Source organism: Cotesia glomerata, linkage group LG2, assembly GCF_020080835.1.
Source record: "Cotesia glomerata isolate CgM1 linkage group LG2, MPM_Cglom_v2.3, whole genome shotgun sequence".
NCBI lineage: Eukaryota > Metazoa > Arthropoda > Insecta > Hymenoptera > Braconidae > Cotesia > Cotesia glomerata.
The window spans coordinates 12,484,298-12,501,825 of record NC_058159.1 but is presented as its reverse complement, the minus strand read 5'-3'; the positions used below and the strand labels follow the sequence as shown (position 1 = coordinate 12,501,825).

The following is a 17,528-nucleotide window of genomic DNA, read 5'->3' as shown; positions in this document are numbered from 1 at the left end:
AGGCCAAACAACTATGCCTGGAATCCGTAAGAAGGATTCCCCCCCCTAAGATAGAAAAAAAAAAAAAAAAAAAAAAAACACACACACATACATACATACATACATACATACATGCATACATACAGACATAGTGACACCCTCGCGGGAATAGTCAGGAAAGCTTCCTAGGACCTCAAAATGTCGAGATCTGATGAAAACTCGATTTTCGAAAAACGGGGTCAAACCAATAACTTCCCGATTTTTGAAAATTTTCAATTTTCTTAGCGGGAAGTTAAAAATTATATCATGCGTTAAGCCTGACTTTTAGATTATGTCTAAAAAATAAAAAAAAGATGAAATTACTTTATTATTTAATATTTCCACGTCGTGCATTTGATTTCTAAATACTCAAAATTACAATATTATGTATCTGCATGACTTTAACTTATATAGAAGTTGCAAAAAACCAAAAAAAATTTTTTTTTGAAATTCAAAAATTTTTTTTTTTTTTTTTTTGAACTTACGCGTCAGCCTTTCCGGCCTAGACACGTAGGACTTACATCCCTCCTTTGACTGGACTATTTACACTACATTTACCTCCTCATCGGCTGTGGCCGACTTACAATCTGCGCCCGCATTTGCCTGTACCCCGCCCCTTAGTACAGTGTCCAAGGAAACTACAGAAACCTGGCCAGGGTACACGGAAAGAAAATTGTACGAAAAATTACGATGAAAACATCGTAATTTTTAGTATAGGACACTGTAGCGCCGGACCAGAACTCAAACATCATAATTTATACGATGTTACATCGTAAATTTCTATCACTCAAATTAAAATGAAGTTTAGTTCACCGAAAAAATAATTTTGTATCACCGAGGAATCGAACCCGGAGTCCTCTCCGTCACAAGTCCAAGGTTTATCCCCTTACGCTATCGGAGGGAATATCCAAATTTTCTGTTCAGTCACATAATAAGACCCTCCATACAGTAGTTGGTCATCTTTCGATGGTGGCGTCGCAAACTACTGGACTCGGTCTGTCTCTCTTTTATTAAAACATATAGTATGCGTTCTTATCCACTTGCTCTTACGAAAAAAAAGTTTACTAAATAACATCGTAATTTTCAATAATTCAAATTGTATTCTGTAGACGGCAGCATCGTAAAAATCAACATACTGAAAGTCTAGTCCTGGATTACGATGTTACCATTGTAATTTTTCATAGGATTTTTTTTCCGTGTACAGTCGGCAAGGGAGCAGGCCTTGGAAATCGCTGGAAAACTGTGACTGCCAGGGCTCGAACCCACGCCTGAGCGACTGTTGTACGGACAGTTTAAGACTTAAACCGCTCGGCCACGCAGTCGCCTGAAATTCAAAAATTCATATTATTGAAAAAAAAAAACCCCTATCTAAAAATTTCAGGATCTTTTAAGATCATTACAAGGTATCATACAAAAAAAATTGAGCCAAAATTTTAATGGCGGTCTTCATTTTTGACGATTTTCAAAAATTCAAAATTCGACAAATTTGGCATTTTTCAAAATTTTTTTCCAAGATATTTTTTTTTTTCAATAGCCCCAAGTGTCCCCTTTAAAACAAACGAAAGACCATTCCTGTATCTATAATAGCATTCGAGATATTGCAAAAACAAAATTGAAAAACTGGAAAAATCGCGAAATTTTGAATTTGAATATCTTTCGAAAAAATTATTTTTATTTTTTTTACTTTGGCAGAACTTCGTTTTATGATAAAAGAAAACATCTGACCAAAATTCATCTAAATCGAAAGGGGTCGATTCCAACTATTGGTCGATTTGACATGGAATGACCCATATATATATATATATATATATATATATATATATATATATATATATATATATATATATATATATATATATATATATATATATATATATATATGGGGTATTCCATGCCAAATCGACCACTTTTGAACTTGACCCCTTTAAATTTTGCTGAAACATTTCCATTCTTTTTCTACCCTTTGAAAAACACTTTTGAGAATTTTTTCAAATTTTTTTGGCCAACCCAAAAAAAGTTATGAATTTTTCAAAAAAACGGCTTTTTTATTTTCAAATAGCCATAACTTTTTTAGGCATCTACTTTTGGGGACCTTTTTTTTTTTTTAAAATTTTTGTTTTTAAATGAACTTTTGAAAAATATATCAGAAAATTAAATATCATCAATTCTTCAAAATAATCGGCATTTTTGACCAAAACCGTTATTTTTGGAAGTTCGACAGTTTTTTTTTTTTTCTAAAAAAAAAATTCAATTAATATGACAACTTTTCCCGTCCATCTCGGAGTGGCTCGGATTTTTTTTTTAATTTTTTTTATTCAATTGAAAAAAAATTGTCAAATTTTGAAAAATGGAAAAAAATTTTTTTTTTCTAAGTTATTTCTATAATAAAATAAATGTAATTTAAATGTTTTGTGGTATAATATCCTTAATTTATAAGCTTATAAAACGATAGTAAATACTAAGATTCAAATTTGAACATATCAGTAATATCGATAATCTAGGGTATGACAATTATGGACTTATCTATAGTCAGTATACTAAAAAACTATACGCTAGTATGTTTCGATTCATAAGTAAGGCTGTCACGCTCATATCCAAACATAACCTGTTAACCTTTTGTGTGATGTAGTGAGAGATTTTTGTCATTCCATTTTTTAAATAAGAGAATTATTGTTATAGTTGATTTGACCTTGTTTGAAAAGATAATTATCTTACTTCTACTCATCTACAGTGATTGGAATAATTTCATCGAGACATAATGGCATCAAAAATATTTTTCGATCGTTGTTGTAATCCATTTGATTTAGAATCACATTTTAAAAAAAAAAGTTTACGTCCAGCGACTGACATCATGAAAGTCACGTTGGGATTAAGTGATAATTATTTATTATGCAGTTCGTGTCGAAACAGCTTTAAAATTGGTAAAGGAACAAACAAATACTAGTAATGATACTACCGTTGATGCAAGTGATCATGAAGATGATTCTAGTGATAACAATGAGAACAGTGATGGTGCTGACAGTGATAGTAACACAACTGCCACAGATCTCCCGTTGTAGCAGCTATACGATTCATTGTTTTTTTTAAGGTTCCTTGTCGTTTAATAGTGAACCCAAAGATTCACAATCAAGCTCGGCATCCCAAGTTAGTGCTGCAACTCAATTACCCAGTATAAACGATGCATTGCGACTATTAAATCAATCGCCAATTCCTTCAAAAAAATTGAATGATTATTAATTTTTGAGTAATAAAATAAATCAGACGTCTGACAGCTTGAAAAAAATTTTGCTCTCAACTGCTGACGAAGGATCAATTGATGACGATGGTGAAAATTTTCGTTCATTAATTGAAAAGCTGCACGATAAATTCAATGATAAAGAAACAGAAAAGTCTTTAAAGATACAAATCTTAACCTTGTTACCTGAAAAATGGGGTGAAAGACGTATTTGTAAAACTATGAATACATCAAGACATTTATCAAGAGTAGCAAAAAAGTTGGTTGAAGAAAAAGGTATACTTTCAACACCTGAAACAAAATTAGGTAGGTATAGCGTAAAATCAATGGCTCTAATACATCTGAAGATTGATTCACTTAACATTTTTTTTATAGGGACGACAATTACTGATCAAATATTATTGAAAATTGTGAATTTTTACAACGATGATGAGTATAGTGCTTTGATGCCCGGCATGAAAGACTTTGTTTCAGTTCGAAATGATGATGGTAATCGGGTACACGTCCAAAAACGGCTTGTTCTGTCTAATTTAAAAGAACTTTACCAATGTTTCCGTAAAATAAACCCTGCAGAGAAAGTTGGATTTTCGAAATTTGCTTCGTTACGGCCGAAACATTGTGTGTTAGCAGGAGCAAGTGGAACGCATACTATCTGTGAATGTACTATCCATCAAAACTTTAAGTTGATGATGCTTGGTAATTATCCAATTTATTAATAATCATACGTGCCTAGATTTTCAGTTTACTCAATCACTTTTATTTCAGGTGCAAATGTTCATTCTTTAACGAGGAATACAGAAAAGTCGTTGAAACACTATAATGATTGCTTGGACATGATAATATGTGAGGCTCCAACAGAAAAATGTTATTTGGGTGGATGTAACAAGTGTCCAGGGGTAGATGAGTTGAGTAACATTTTACTGACATGTTTTGAGAATCAGGAAATCGAGAATGTCACGTACAAGCGTTGGGTATCAAAACCAAGGTGCAGTTTAGAAACTTTTATACAGCCTACAGAAGAATTTATTGAAAACCTTTGTAGTGAATTGAAAGTTCTTCTACCTCACTCATTCATTGCAAAAGAACAAGCTAAGTTTTTAAAAACATTAAAGGAAACACTAAAACCAAATGAATATGTCATTATTTGTGATTTTGCAGAGAATTATGCGTTCGTAGTACAAAATGCAGCATCTGGTATTCACTGGAATAATGATCAGGCGACAGTTTTTCCGGTAGTTATTTATTATAAAGTAAATGACAAACTTGAACACAGAAGTTTAGTGATTATTTCAGACTGTAATAATCACGATGCTGTTGCTGTTCATGTTTTCATCAAAATAATAACTGATTATGTGAAAAGTCTTCCTGAACGCTGTAACAAGATTTATTACTTTTCTGATGGGGCTCCTCAACAGTTTAAAAACTTTAAAAATTTTGTTAATTTGTACTACCATGAAGATGATTTTGATATTCCTGCTGAATGGCATTTTTTTGCAACTGCCCATGGCAAAGGTCCGTGTGATGGAATTGGTGGTATCCTCAAACGACTTGCAGCAAGAGCAAGTCTCCAGCTTGCGGTAGATAAACAAATAACAACACCTATAGGACTTTACGAATGGACTTCTGATCCGGATAACTTGCCAAATATAATAGTCAAGTTTTCTCCAGAAGAAGACTATAATACAGCATTGAACGACTTGAATGACAGATTTACAAAAACGAAACCAATTGTAGGAACTCAACAACTACATTGTGTAATCCCCGACAAAAATGGTTGTTTGTATGTAAAAAAATTCTCAAACTCTAATGAACATAGAATTTGTAAAATATTAAACGCCAGAGAGAACATTAATGATTAAATTATTACATTGTTTTTGTAAAATCATTAAAAATTAACAATATTAATTAATAAGCTTAGTATTTACTATCGTTTTATAAGCTTATAAATTAAGGATATTATACCACAAAACATTTAAATTACATTTATTTTATTATAGAAATAACTTAGAAAAAAAAATTTTTTTTCCATTTTTCAAAATTTGACAATTTTTTTTCAATTGAATAAAAAAAATTAAAAAAAAATCCGAGCCACTCCGAGATGGACGGGAAAAGTTGTCATATTAATTGAAGTTTTTTTTGAGAAAAAAAAAAAAAAAAAAACTGTCGAACTTCCAAAAAATAACGGTTTTGGTCAAAAAAAGCCGATTATTTTGAAGAATTGATGATATTTAATTTTCTGATATATTTTTTCAAAAAGTTCATTTAAAAACAAAAATTTTAAAAAAAAAAAGGTACCCAAAAGTCGATGCCTAAAAAAGTTATGGCTATTTGAAAATAAAAAAAGGCCATTCGGCAGCCGAAATGGAAGTTGATTTCATGATGAATAATAAAAATACTACTAGGGTTACATACGAAAAAAAAAAAAAAAATAAATTTCTGTCTGATTAAACAACAATGACGTCAAAACGAATGCAAAAGTAAAATTTCATTATATCTGTCTGAGAAAGTAGGTGATTTTTGGCTTAGACTGATAATGAGGTACACAAATTAAAGCTTATTTAATAAGCTTTCAGATACCATTTATAGAATTTTGATAAGATATCGCGTTCAATTGTAATTGCACGAAAATACGGTAAAAGTGAAAATTTTTGCGATTTTTGAAAATTTTTGAATTGCTATTATTCCTAAACTATTTAATTTGGAGAAATAAATAAGTAGACAAATTGAAGCTTATTAAATAAGCTTTCAAATACAATTTACAGAAATCCGATAGGATGTCGCGTTCCATTGTTATTGCACGGAAATACGGTAAAAGTGAAAATTTTTTTCGATTTTTAAAAATTTCTAATTGCTCTCATTTCTAAACTAATCGACAGATTTGGCTCATCTTAGAACTTAACCTCGGAAATCGTCCTAAGAATAAGTATGTTATGTTTTATTGAGATCCGTATAGAATTACGAGAGTTAGAGAAGAGACAATGCCGATTATATCGTATATATATATATATATATATATATATATATATATATATATATATATATATATATATATATATATATATATATATATATATAAATACATACATATATAAACTTTTAAACCATATGCATTTTCTGAATCCGCTTGACGAGCTGAGTCGAAATATAGCAAAATTTTTCAAAAGTTCCGTCATGAGGACCAATGCAATAGTTAGATTTCTATGAAATCTACTAAAAGCCGTTTTTTTGAAAAATTCATAACTTTTTTTGGGTTGGCCAAAAAAATTTGAAAAAATTCTCAAAAGTGTTTTTCAAAGGGTAGAAAAGAATGGAAATGTTTCAGCAAAATTTAAAGGGGTCAAGTTCAAAAGTGGTCGATTTGGCATGGAATACCCCATATATATCCTTGAATTGTGTGACTATTAATTAAATTTCAATAAATATATTAATAGATAATTTCTTAAATATACACATTTTATACATTTACTAATCATTAAAAAATGATTAATTGAATGTTAAAAATTGATTTATTAAATTTTAAGAAATCATTTATTAGATACTAAGAAATATTTATTGTATACTAAAAAATGATGTTTAAGAAATGATTTGTTAACTATCAATAAATACAGTCGACTCCCGTTAATTTGAAACTCAAGGGACCAGAGATAAATTTCAAATTGTCAACAGTTCAAAATAACAAGCGTTTAAATAATAAATAACTTTTCTCACCTCCGGGCGGAAAGCGTCAATTTTCCTCCCGCTGCGCTAAACGAAAATGCCGCTTTCCGCCTCCGTCGAGGAGAAAAATAGTATACACACCATGGGCAGTAAATAAAAAAGCCTCAGATCACATGTTTATTGACCTCGGCTTCGCCTCGGACAACAATTACATGTGATCTGAGACATTTCTTATTTTACTGCCCTAGATGTGTAATATACTATTTCAAGGGAACGGAAAAAATTTTCAAATTATCGAGATATTCAAATTAACGAGGGTCAAATTATCGAGAGTAGACTGTATTTCTTAAATAAGGCTCGTTAAGAAATAATTTGTTAAATATGAACAAATCTTTTTCAATACTAATAAATCCTTCTATCAGTATAGAAGTTTGAAATTTTTTTTCTCCTCGACGGAAGTGGAAAGCGGTATTTTCATTCAGCGCAACGGGATGAAAGTTGACGCTTTCCGCCCGGAGGTGAGAAAAATAGTATACACACCATGGGCAGTAAATAAGAAAGCCTTAGATCACATGTTTATTGACCTCGGCTTCGTCTCGGACAACAATTACATGTGATCTGAGATATTTCTTACTTGACTGCCCTAGATGTGTAATATACTATTACTTCTTAATTGTTCTACTTTTAATACACAAGTTGAAAAAAAAATAAAGCGCATTTTTCGGATATAAAAGTTGCAAATTGACAAAATAATTTTTTCTTTTAAATTTTTCCTCAAAATCCGCCGTTAAAGTTAATGAAATGAAAAACATTTTTAAAATGAATATTATTTTCTATAAATGCAACAATTTTGTACCTATACAGAACAGTATTTTTATTTATTTATTTATTTATTTATTTATTTTTTTTTTTTTTTTTTTTTTAGTGTCAATGGTATAAACGAAAGCTTACTTGGAACGGCGACTTTAATTGATGTTTCAAATTATGATGATCATCAACTAAAAGGTAAAAAAATTTCGGATCCGTTAAGTTCCAAATTGGATTTGGAACACGTTTTAGATAATACACAATTGCCTAGCCAAACAAGTTTATATAACATTGAACACAAAAATAAATTGACAACTCGAGGTCACATGGAACAGGAGAAAAGGATGCGGCGAGAAATCGCCAACAGCAATGAACGAAGACGCATGCAGAGTATTAATGCTGGATTTCAGTCACTCAGAACATTATTGCCTCACCATGAAGGTGAAAAATTATCTAAAGTAAGTTGAATTAGTATCATTATTATGTTTTTTTTTTCTTCAAACTTATAAGCCGGTATTTTTATTTGGGTATTTTTTAAATTTGTAACTTATTTTATGAATAAAAATCAAACAAAGGAGCTTTGAATCATATTTAACTCTATGAAAAAACACGAAATGTTTTTCTTTTTAATGGCTTATGATTTTTTAAACTCTAAAAAACTTGAAAAAAAAATGGTTTATGAGTAATATAAAGAAAATAATTAAAGCTCCAAAATTTTAGGTTTTAGATTTTGTATTTGAAATGTTGTAGTGTTGGCAGTTTTTGGGTGGTTATTATCTAATAAGATTTCTAAGAAATTTTTTTATGAAGTTCTTTCAGATAATCTAATTCTATTGAATTAGAGCTGTTTCCGAATTTTGTACGATTATTTATTATTAAGGTATCAGCCTTAATTTGTAAAATAATTTATTAATTGATTTAATTTCTAACGAAAAATAAAAATTTTAATGTTGAAAAAGTAAAAAATTTTAGTTAAAAAACCACCCTTTAAGATATAATTGCACAGTTCAACCTTGAAAATAGTATATTTACACACCTCGGCTTTGCCTCGGCCAACAATTGCATGTGATCTGAGATATTTCTTACTTTCTTGCCCTAGGTGTGTAAATATACTATTCTCATCAATAATGAACATTTAAGAAGGTAATGAGTAATAACTAGAAATAAAGGTGAAAATTTTCTTATTAATCGCCCTGATAATCGTGTATCCGAACAAAAACAGTTTCACTGTAAAAAATCGCGCCAAGTCCACGTTCATAAGACTATTAAGAAAAAAAAATTTGTTTTTTTCTTTACAAAAATATATAAAATAAAAAAATTAAAAAATCCAAGTAACCGATATGATTGTTTATGATTTTCGGAAATTAAAAAAAATTTTGTTACAAATTTAAAAATTAAAAAAAAAATTTGGAACGTATTTAGTGTGCGCGGTTGCAAAATATTTTACTTTTAATGAAATTCGTAAAATCTATTTACTAGGACTTTAAAACAATTGAAATACACAATGACGCACACCAAGTACGTTCCAAAATTTTTTTCTTAATTTTTAAATTTATAACAAAATTTTTTTTAATTTCCGAAAATCATAAACAATCATATCGGTTACTTGGATTTTTCAATTTTTTTATTTTATATATTTTTGTAAAGAAAAAAACAAATTTTTTTTTCTTAATAGTCTTATGAACGTGGACTTGGCGCGATTTTTTACAGTGAAACTGTTTTTGTTCGGATTTTAGTATTTTTTATAATTATAATAAAAATTTACAATTGGTACCAACTTAAATCTCGCGTTGGTTGCATTTTTTATAGCAAACTATCCCCTTGAAACTATAGTTTATGTAAAAATAATTCCAGCGCACCCTGGCGGGTGTAGATGCAAGCTGTGAAATATCTTTTTTTAACTGTAGTTTCCCATCTAATGAAGGATTACTATGCATTCTCAAATTATTTAGTCTGTGGCAGATCACTTAGCCCATCGAAAAAAAGTCAGGATCGAAATTTTTGCGTTGCTATAGTTTGTGCTGATTAAATTTAATAATTTCAATTAGATTAATTTTTATAAGTGAATATAATTAATTAATAACAGTCAAATAAAGTATGAATTACTGTTATAATATACAATTTAAGAAAAAAAAGTACCGTAGAATTAAATAAAATTTTGCAACCTCAAAATACCGTTCTGCTTACAGTAAACATAGTCGGTAGTCTGGCGCTCCGTTTACAGCAGATTTGAACGGAACTTGGCGCCAGATTCTACCGAATCTGTGGATGGAACATTTATTTATGGCCATATCATACATTTTTCCCAATTCATTCAATTTTAATATTTTTACATACTAAATTGTATTTTTAAAATTTTTTACAATCATTAGGACGGTTTTTTTTTTTAAATATTAAAAACCATATTTTCTAAACTAAAAATTTTATCTATATAAAAGTATTCTTAACATATCAAGTAAACATAAAAATTTGATAACAGGCAGCTATTCTTCAACAAACTGCTGAATACATATATCAATTAGAGCAAGAAAAAACTCAATTGCTTTCCCAAAACTGTCAGCTCAAGAGACTTGTAAATCAGCATGAAGGGGGAGAAGTACCAGTCAAGAAACGAAAAACAGAAAATCAAGGTGAATAACATAATTTAATTATTTTTGCAGATAATATCTTATTTATATGTATGTATAATAGGTTTCATAACACTTCAACCGACGACAAAATAACTGAGCATCAATATCTCAGCAACCGCTAATTATACAGAAAATTCGAGGGTAGTTTCTGAAACTATAAGAAATCATTTACAAAAACCTACCATAGTAATGTTAAAGAAAAAATTTTTTCTACCTTTTACACGAATTCGGTCATGTTGTCATCGGTTGAAATGTTGCGACGGCGGAAAAAAATTAACTTTTAATCTTTTTAGCTCGTAAGCTATTAACATTTAAAAAACAAATTTATTTGTCTCTTTTGTAGAACTACAGTAATGTTTTCAAAGATTGTCAATTAAAATTTTTCAACTAATTCAACCGTGGGAAAAATATCTGTAATAATATGTTTATTTTTGATCAGTTTGAACTTTGAAGCTCTATTAATCTGTGATTTTTATTATTTTTTTCTTTTATATATATTAGGGTGGCTCAAAAAAACGGACTATTTTTAACTTCCCGCTAAGAAAATCGAAGATTTTAAAAAATCGGGAAGTTATTGGTTTTACCCCGTTTTTCGAAAATCGAGTTTTCATCAGATCTCGACGTTTTGAGGTCCTAGTAAGCTTCCCTGACTACTCCCGCGAGGTTGTCACTATGTCTGTGTGTGCGTGTGCGTGCGTGTGTGTGTGTGTGTGTGTGTGTGTGTGTGTGTGTGTGTGTGTGTGTGTGTGTGTGTGTGTGTGTGAAAGTATGTGAACCGCTTATCACTTTTGAACGGCTGATTCGATTTTATCGCGGTTGGTGCCATTTAAAAGGGCTTGGTCAAACTTAGATTTCGAGTATAATTTGGACCGATTCGGATCAGTAGATTTTGAGAAATCTTAAAAAAACTAAGAAAAAAAATTTTTTCAAATGTGGTTTTTTTTTTGATAACTTTTAAACGGCTCCACCGATCGATTCCAAAAACTAACTAGCTCTAGACAACAAAAAACCACGTCGATCGCCACCAAGCTGGTCGAAATCGGTTGATTCGTTCGAGAGATATCGTGAACAAAAGAAAACCGAAAAAAGTCTTTTTTCGGGATTACTCCGAAATTTTTGGTTCGATCAATTAAACCTGAAAATAACTTATGAGGATGATAAAACTGCGTCGAATGTCACCAACCGCGTGAAAATCGGTTGATCCATTCAAAAGTTATTGCGGTTTGAAAATTCCAAAAATAGTGTTCTATGAAACTTCTATCAGACTTTTGAGCTGGGAGAGCTCAAATGCATAGAAATATTATCTCTTTGAACTCAGTGAGCTCAAAATATCACATAAATTATATTTTGAGCTCAAAAATGTCATAAGTACAATTTTAAGCGCCCAGGGATGGAATTAGCGGGAAGTTTCAGGGATGGCTTTTAGGGTGAACCGTTTTTCTAATTTTTTTTTTTTGAGTCTTGAATGAAAAAATATTAGTTTTTGATGTTTTAAGAGGTCGCTCCAAATTTTTTTAAATTTCGAAAATCGTCAAAAATTGAACTTTTTTTTTTTTAATTTTTTTTCTCGTTACGGTATCATTTTATAGACCACAAAAAAAATAAGTTTCTGAAATTTTCAGTTCAAAATTTTAAGTTTGAAGGTCGCTCATAATTTTTTTTCAAATTATTAGTGCATTACGTTAGATTTGTTTTGAGTGACCTTTTAATATTCAAATTAAAATTGCATGCATTTTTTTTTTTTATTATTTAGTGCATTAATCGATAAAAATACACCATGAGATGAACTAAAAATCAAGCACAATATAGAAAACATAATTTTTTTTTAATTTAATAATTTTATTTAATCAATCACAACATTTTAACAATATTTCAATAACTCACCGGCCAGACGCGGGTTTGAATTTCAAGCTGGTCTCAGAAACCAGCTTGGTTAACCCTTGCCGCGTAGGTTAAGATTTTCACAAGCCAAAAAAACCCCAACGTACCACTCCCAACAGTTATAGTCGGCGATATGACCACAGCAATTAAAACCGATTCTAAACAATAATTAATTAAAAAAAAAAAAAAAAAAAAAAAATATGAGCCACCTTTCAAAATTTAAATTTTGAACTGAAACTTCCAGAAACTTATTTTTTTTTGTCTATAAAATTATGCCATAACGAAAAAAAAATTCGATTTTTGACGATTTTTGAAATTTAAAAAAATTTGGAGCGACCTCTTAAAAATTTTTTTTTAAGCTATCCTTTGGAGAGAACTCTCAAAACATCAAAAACTAACATTTTTTCACTTGAGACTCAAGAAAAAAATAGTCGGTTTTTTTGAGCCACCCTAATATATATATATATATATATATATATATATATATATATATATATATATATATATATATATATATATATATATATATAAATTTCTGCATTTTGTCAGAGGATATCGAAAACAAATTTTATAAGAAAAAAAAAATTATTTCTTGAAATTTTTCTAACTTAGAGTATTTCAAAACTATTTTATTAAAATTAAAAATGTTTAATTTCAGGTATGGTCGTGAATTTACCTATTCATGTAAGTGAAAGTGGAGACGAAGGATTAGGTAGCATGTCTCCTGAACCATTATCAGTAATGACGGTTTCAACTGATGGGCACTCAATAGTTAACAGTAACAACAATGTAAACATAAATTCTGAAATTATAGAGTTAAGGCGACAATTAGAAAGAGAACGGAATCAACGTTTGAATTTAGAAAAACAATTACGAGCAATACCAACTCAGGTTTACACAGAAAGATTCCGAGACGGTCAGCTAATAGCTTATCAACCACATGAAGTAATTTGAATAAAATGGTTTATGAATAATTTTATAATTTAAACTTTTGAAGCTAAAAACTGTTAATTTTTCAGGTTATAGAGCACACAGATGATGCTATGGCTCAAGAAACAGAGGAAGCTGTGGCAACACTTCAGGTTGTTTCACTCATGTCAATTCCAGCAGTAGGATCAACCCAAACAGTTGAAACATCAAACCCTGAGCCAAGTTCACCACCTATTTCACCACAGCCTGCGGAATTGATTGCAGAAGAAATTTTGAAAGAAGAAGAAATTTGTCCTGAGTCTCCTAAAATAATTGCATTTGCTACAAACAATCAAATATTTCAAGCAACTGTTGAAGAGCAAAGTACTCCAGAACCTTTTTCCCCGCCACATGTTACTTATAAAAATGAATTTCATAATACTTCGACGCAATTTATCACAGCAAGTCCAACACGACCTTTTTCACCACCTATAGAACTTCAACGACTACCTAGTGTCTTAGAAGCAGCGATGAAGGCGGAACCTAAAGTTGAAGTAGAACGGTACTTGTAACTCTATTTTATGAAAAGTTCTTTAATCGTGTTTCACTGCCCACGGTTTCTTATGTTGTATCTTATAGTGCAAAAGTATCGATTTTAGCCATCTTAGTCCCTTGTTCAGGCAATTTAAATTTAAGAATTAATTATTTATTATCATTATACTGGCCACACACAGTTCTTTGACATTATTTAGAAAATTTTTAAGTAGACGTTAATATTTAACTATAAATATTTGGTTCATAATTTGACTGCCAAGCCTCTAAAACTTTTTTCTCACTGTACTATCAGACATAAAAATTCTCAGATATCAATAACAACTAGGAATTCAAATTGCGCTCATATGTGCGTGCGCGCTCCAATCCTGAACCAATAAGGAATCATATCAGGGGCCACTTTCGATTAACATCGATATAATTTCGATACTAAATTAACTTCACTTGAGTCATCAATTTTATATCATGGGATTAAAAAGATTTATTCTAGTTGAGCTGTGAACTAATAGGATTGTTTTTTTTTCTATAGATTGCCGTCACCAGCTAGTTCATTGGAAGATGGATCATCGCAAGCAAGAATATATCTCGCTAATACATCTAGACAAAACTTAGAAACTATCGTCGAAGCGATAAGACATCTAGAAGGCGACCATCTATTTAGTGATGAACCAGCGCAAGACGTTCCTCTGGCTTTAACGAATAAAACAACCTCGGGTACGCCAGCAAATACATCAACAAAACAACGACTACTACATGCTGAAGTTAACAATTTTCTTCAATTTCACTCGAAACAACAACAAACCCAACAACGACCTGGTGTCATTGTCGTTAAACACTCGTGATTATCTATTTTTTCTCCTATTACAAATAACACAATACAACATGAACAAACATACATTTTTCACCGTTACAACTCGTATTTATTAATACAACATCTTAGTAGATATTTTGTCTTCATAAAACAAACATTTCATTGAAAGAAATTTCAACTAGTTTATACGATTAAATTATTATTATTATTATTATTATTATTATAATTATTATATTTAGAGTACTAACAAGCCTGTTACAAAAAAATAGCTTTTTCTTACAATTCATTTTATATTTTTTATATTTATGTATATATCGTTATTTCATTTGAATAAAACGCGTGACTCGTGGTAAATATAGCATTATTTTTCATGGTCATTTTTTAAAAAACACTGAATAAACTGAGTGAAGTATTGTATTGTTGAACATTATATATATTTCAATGAGCAGTGGAATGCACAATTATTTATGAAATTTTTTCAATCACATATACACAAAATATATCTTTATTTGTCTTTTTTTTTATAGTTGTTAAAGATAATAGATTGTAAAAAAATTTTTTTATGGGATGTTTTTTAGTTTTTTAAAAGTTATTATCGAGTAGTAGAGACAAGTCTTATGAAACTGTTTACACTTTCATTTTGTGCCAAATAATAAGTATGTTTGACTTGTCCTGTTTTCAGCACATTTAAGGTAGTTGTTCCATTGAATATATTTTCTTCTTTTTTTTTTTTTATTCTTTCATAATTTTAACTCAAACAATTTATAGATAAAACTATATATATATATATATATATATATATATATATATATATATATATATATATATATATAGATTCGCAGACATTCAATTAAAAAAAATTTTTTTTTATTAGTCTTTTATACTGTGGTGCGCGAAGCATTGATAATTTAATTCATATAAGAAGTCATCGGCACTGACCATTTTTTTTAAGATTAGTACGAAACAGAGTGGAAACATTAAGCAGTAACTGATAATTTTTGATATTGATATAAAGTTAATCAAACACCAGAAAAATCGCTATTGAAAACAAGCGAACGATATAAATCGTGAGATAACAGGACAGCAAATGAGAAAGCAACCAATAGCGCCCGTGATCTGTATAGTTAGGAACGACTACTTTTTATAGTATATTTCGAGGATTATTCTAAGGTCCCTACGGCGCCATGACGTGAGATTGACATTTTTCAATTTTTGAGTATCGATATCTCAAAAACTAAGAATATTATCGAAAGATGTTATTTTTACTTTTGGTCTTATTTCGTCAAGAGTTATACAAATCCGCCTTCAAATCATGGCGCTGTAAGAACCATAGACTTCCCTACATTTTTACAGTAAAAAACCAATGATCAATTAAAAAAAAAAAAAGATTCACTTAATAAAGTTTGACAATTAGTATATGGTGTCATAAATCAATTACTGAATTTTTTACAATAATAATAATAACCTAAATCTTAGTTTAAGCTTTTAGTGATCATAGTACCGTTCAATCTGGACGGTACTATGATCAATACTATGATTGGTGAACAACATTTTTCCACAGCTATCTTCACTCGATGACGGCTCAAATGTGCGAATACGTATAGAATGTTGGTGTTTCATGTTGTACTCAATTGGATTCGTATTTTTATTTGAAAGAACTAATTTGGTTTAGAGCAATATTATTCACATACATAAATTATAAAAATCTTATGAACATGGAATATAATAATTCTATGAAAGATAATAACTTTTCGCAGTCTTTTCATTGAGAGCATTTCTTCAAAATTCTATTTTTTTTATTTATATGAGATTGATAATTAATATTTAGATGGCAAGTATTAATTATTAATTTTTATTAATATTATCATAAAAATACGTAAGAAAAAAGTATCGAATCCCTCTAAAGGTGTTCTGTCCGGACAGGATCTCCCGTCAAAAGTGCTCCTTTCCCTGATAGAAGTGTCTATTCACACGTAAATAAATCCTGATAAATCCACGTAGCGTGAGTATAAGGGCCCTTATATTTATGTAGCGTAGATTAAAGACCCTTATATTCACGCGGCATAGATTTATCAGGACTTTTTTACGTATGAACAGACATGTCCTTCTCTGATACCCACCATACATAAATATACATTTAAAACACTCACTAAATTTCTTGGTTCTGATATTTCGTTCGAGACTCAGGGCGAACAATATCAATGCATCTTTATCGAATGTATCTTGCAATCTTTAGAGGGAGTTGATTGTATTGATTCTAAGATTTTCCCCGAAGCCAACATCTTCCTATAGAATCTGCAATTAAAAGCTACATAATGTAAAGAGTAGTTTGATCCGTAAAAAAAAATTAATCTTTACGCGCTCCTTTTATAACAACCAATGTTTATCATTTATTCATATATGGCATTCATGTTCATCAGTGAAGGTTAAACCTCAAGACAGAAGTTACTAACCGTTTTAATAAATTGTATAATTATTGTATGATATACAAGCATTGAATAAAATTTTCGATCAAAATAAATTTTCTTCTAACTATCATTTCATACTCTCAAAATAATAAAATATCTACTATTTTCACAGATATATCATTTCACCATTCATTAATTTACTTCATGATTACTAGTCAATTTTAACATATGGTATCGAAACAAATCAAGTTGTCAGCTAATTTCTTTTTTTTTATTTTAATAAAAATAATATATATATATATATATATATATATATATATATATTAGGGTGTGCCAAAATGTAACTCCCGTGGAGAACCTTTTAAAATTGGAATTTTTAGTTCTGCTTTTAACAGGGGCTGCGTTTGGGCATTTCCTGATATATTTTGGTGTGAGACAATGTATTTGATTTTCATAGAATTTTTTAACAGAAGCTTAGTTTGGGGATTTCCGGCGAAAATTCAAAATTTGGCCGGAAGTGCCCAATTAAATCTCCTGTTAAAAATCCTATAAATAATCAAATGAATTCTCTCAATCCGAAATATCTCAGGAAATGCCCAAACACAGCTGCTGTTAAAAGT

General features: G+C 29.9%; 1 protein-coding gene across 1 annotated transcript in view; it reads left to right on the top strand.

Moving 5' to 3' along the window:
- The window catches only part of LOC123259960, a 65,987-nt gene extending 51,027 nt beyond the window's left edge, over positions 1-14,960 (top strand). Inside the window, exons 2-6 of the mRNA XM_044720808.1 lie at positions 7,836-8,175; positions 10,197-10,347; positions 12,887-13,173; positions 13,248-13,699; positions 14,219-14,960. Of these exons, the coding sequence (XP_044576743.1) occupies positions 7,836-8,175; positions 10,197-10,347; positions 12,887-13,173; positions 13,248-13,699; positions 14,219-14,531 (1,543 nt within the window). The 3' untranslated portion in view covers positions 14,532-14,960. The remainder of the gene's footprint in view (positions 1-7,835; positions 8,176-10,196; positions 10,348-12,886; positions 13,174-13,247; positions 13,700-14,218) is intronic.
- Positions 14,961-17,528: the final 2,568 nt, after the last annotated feature.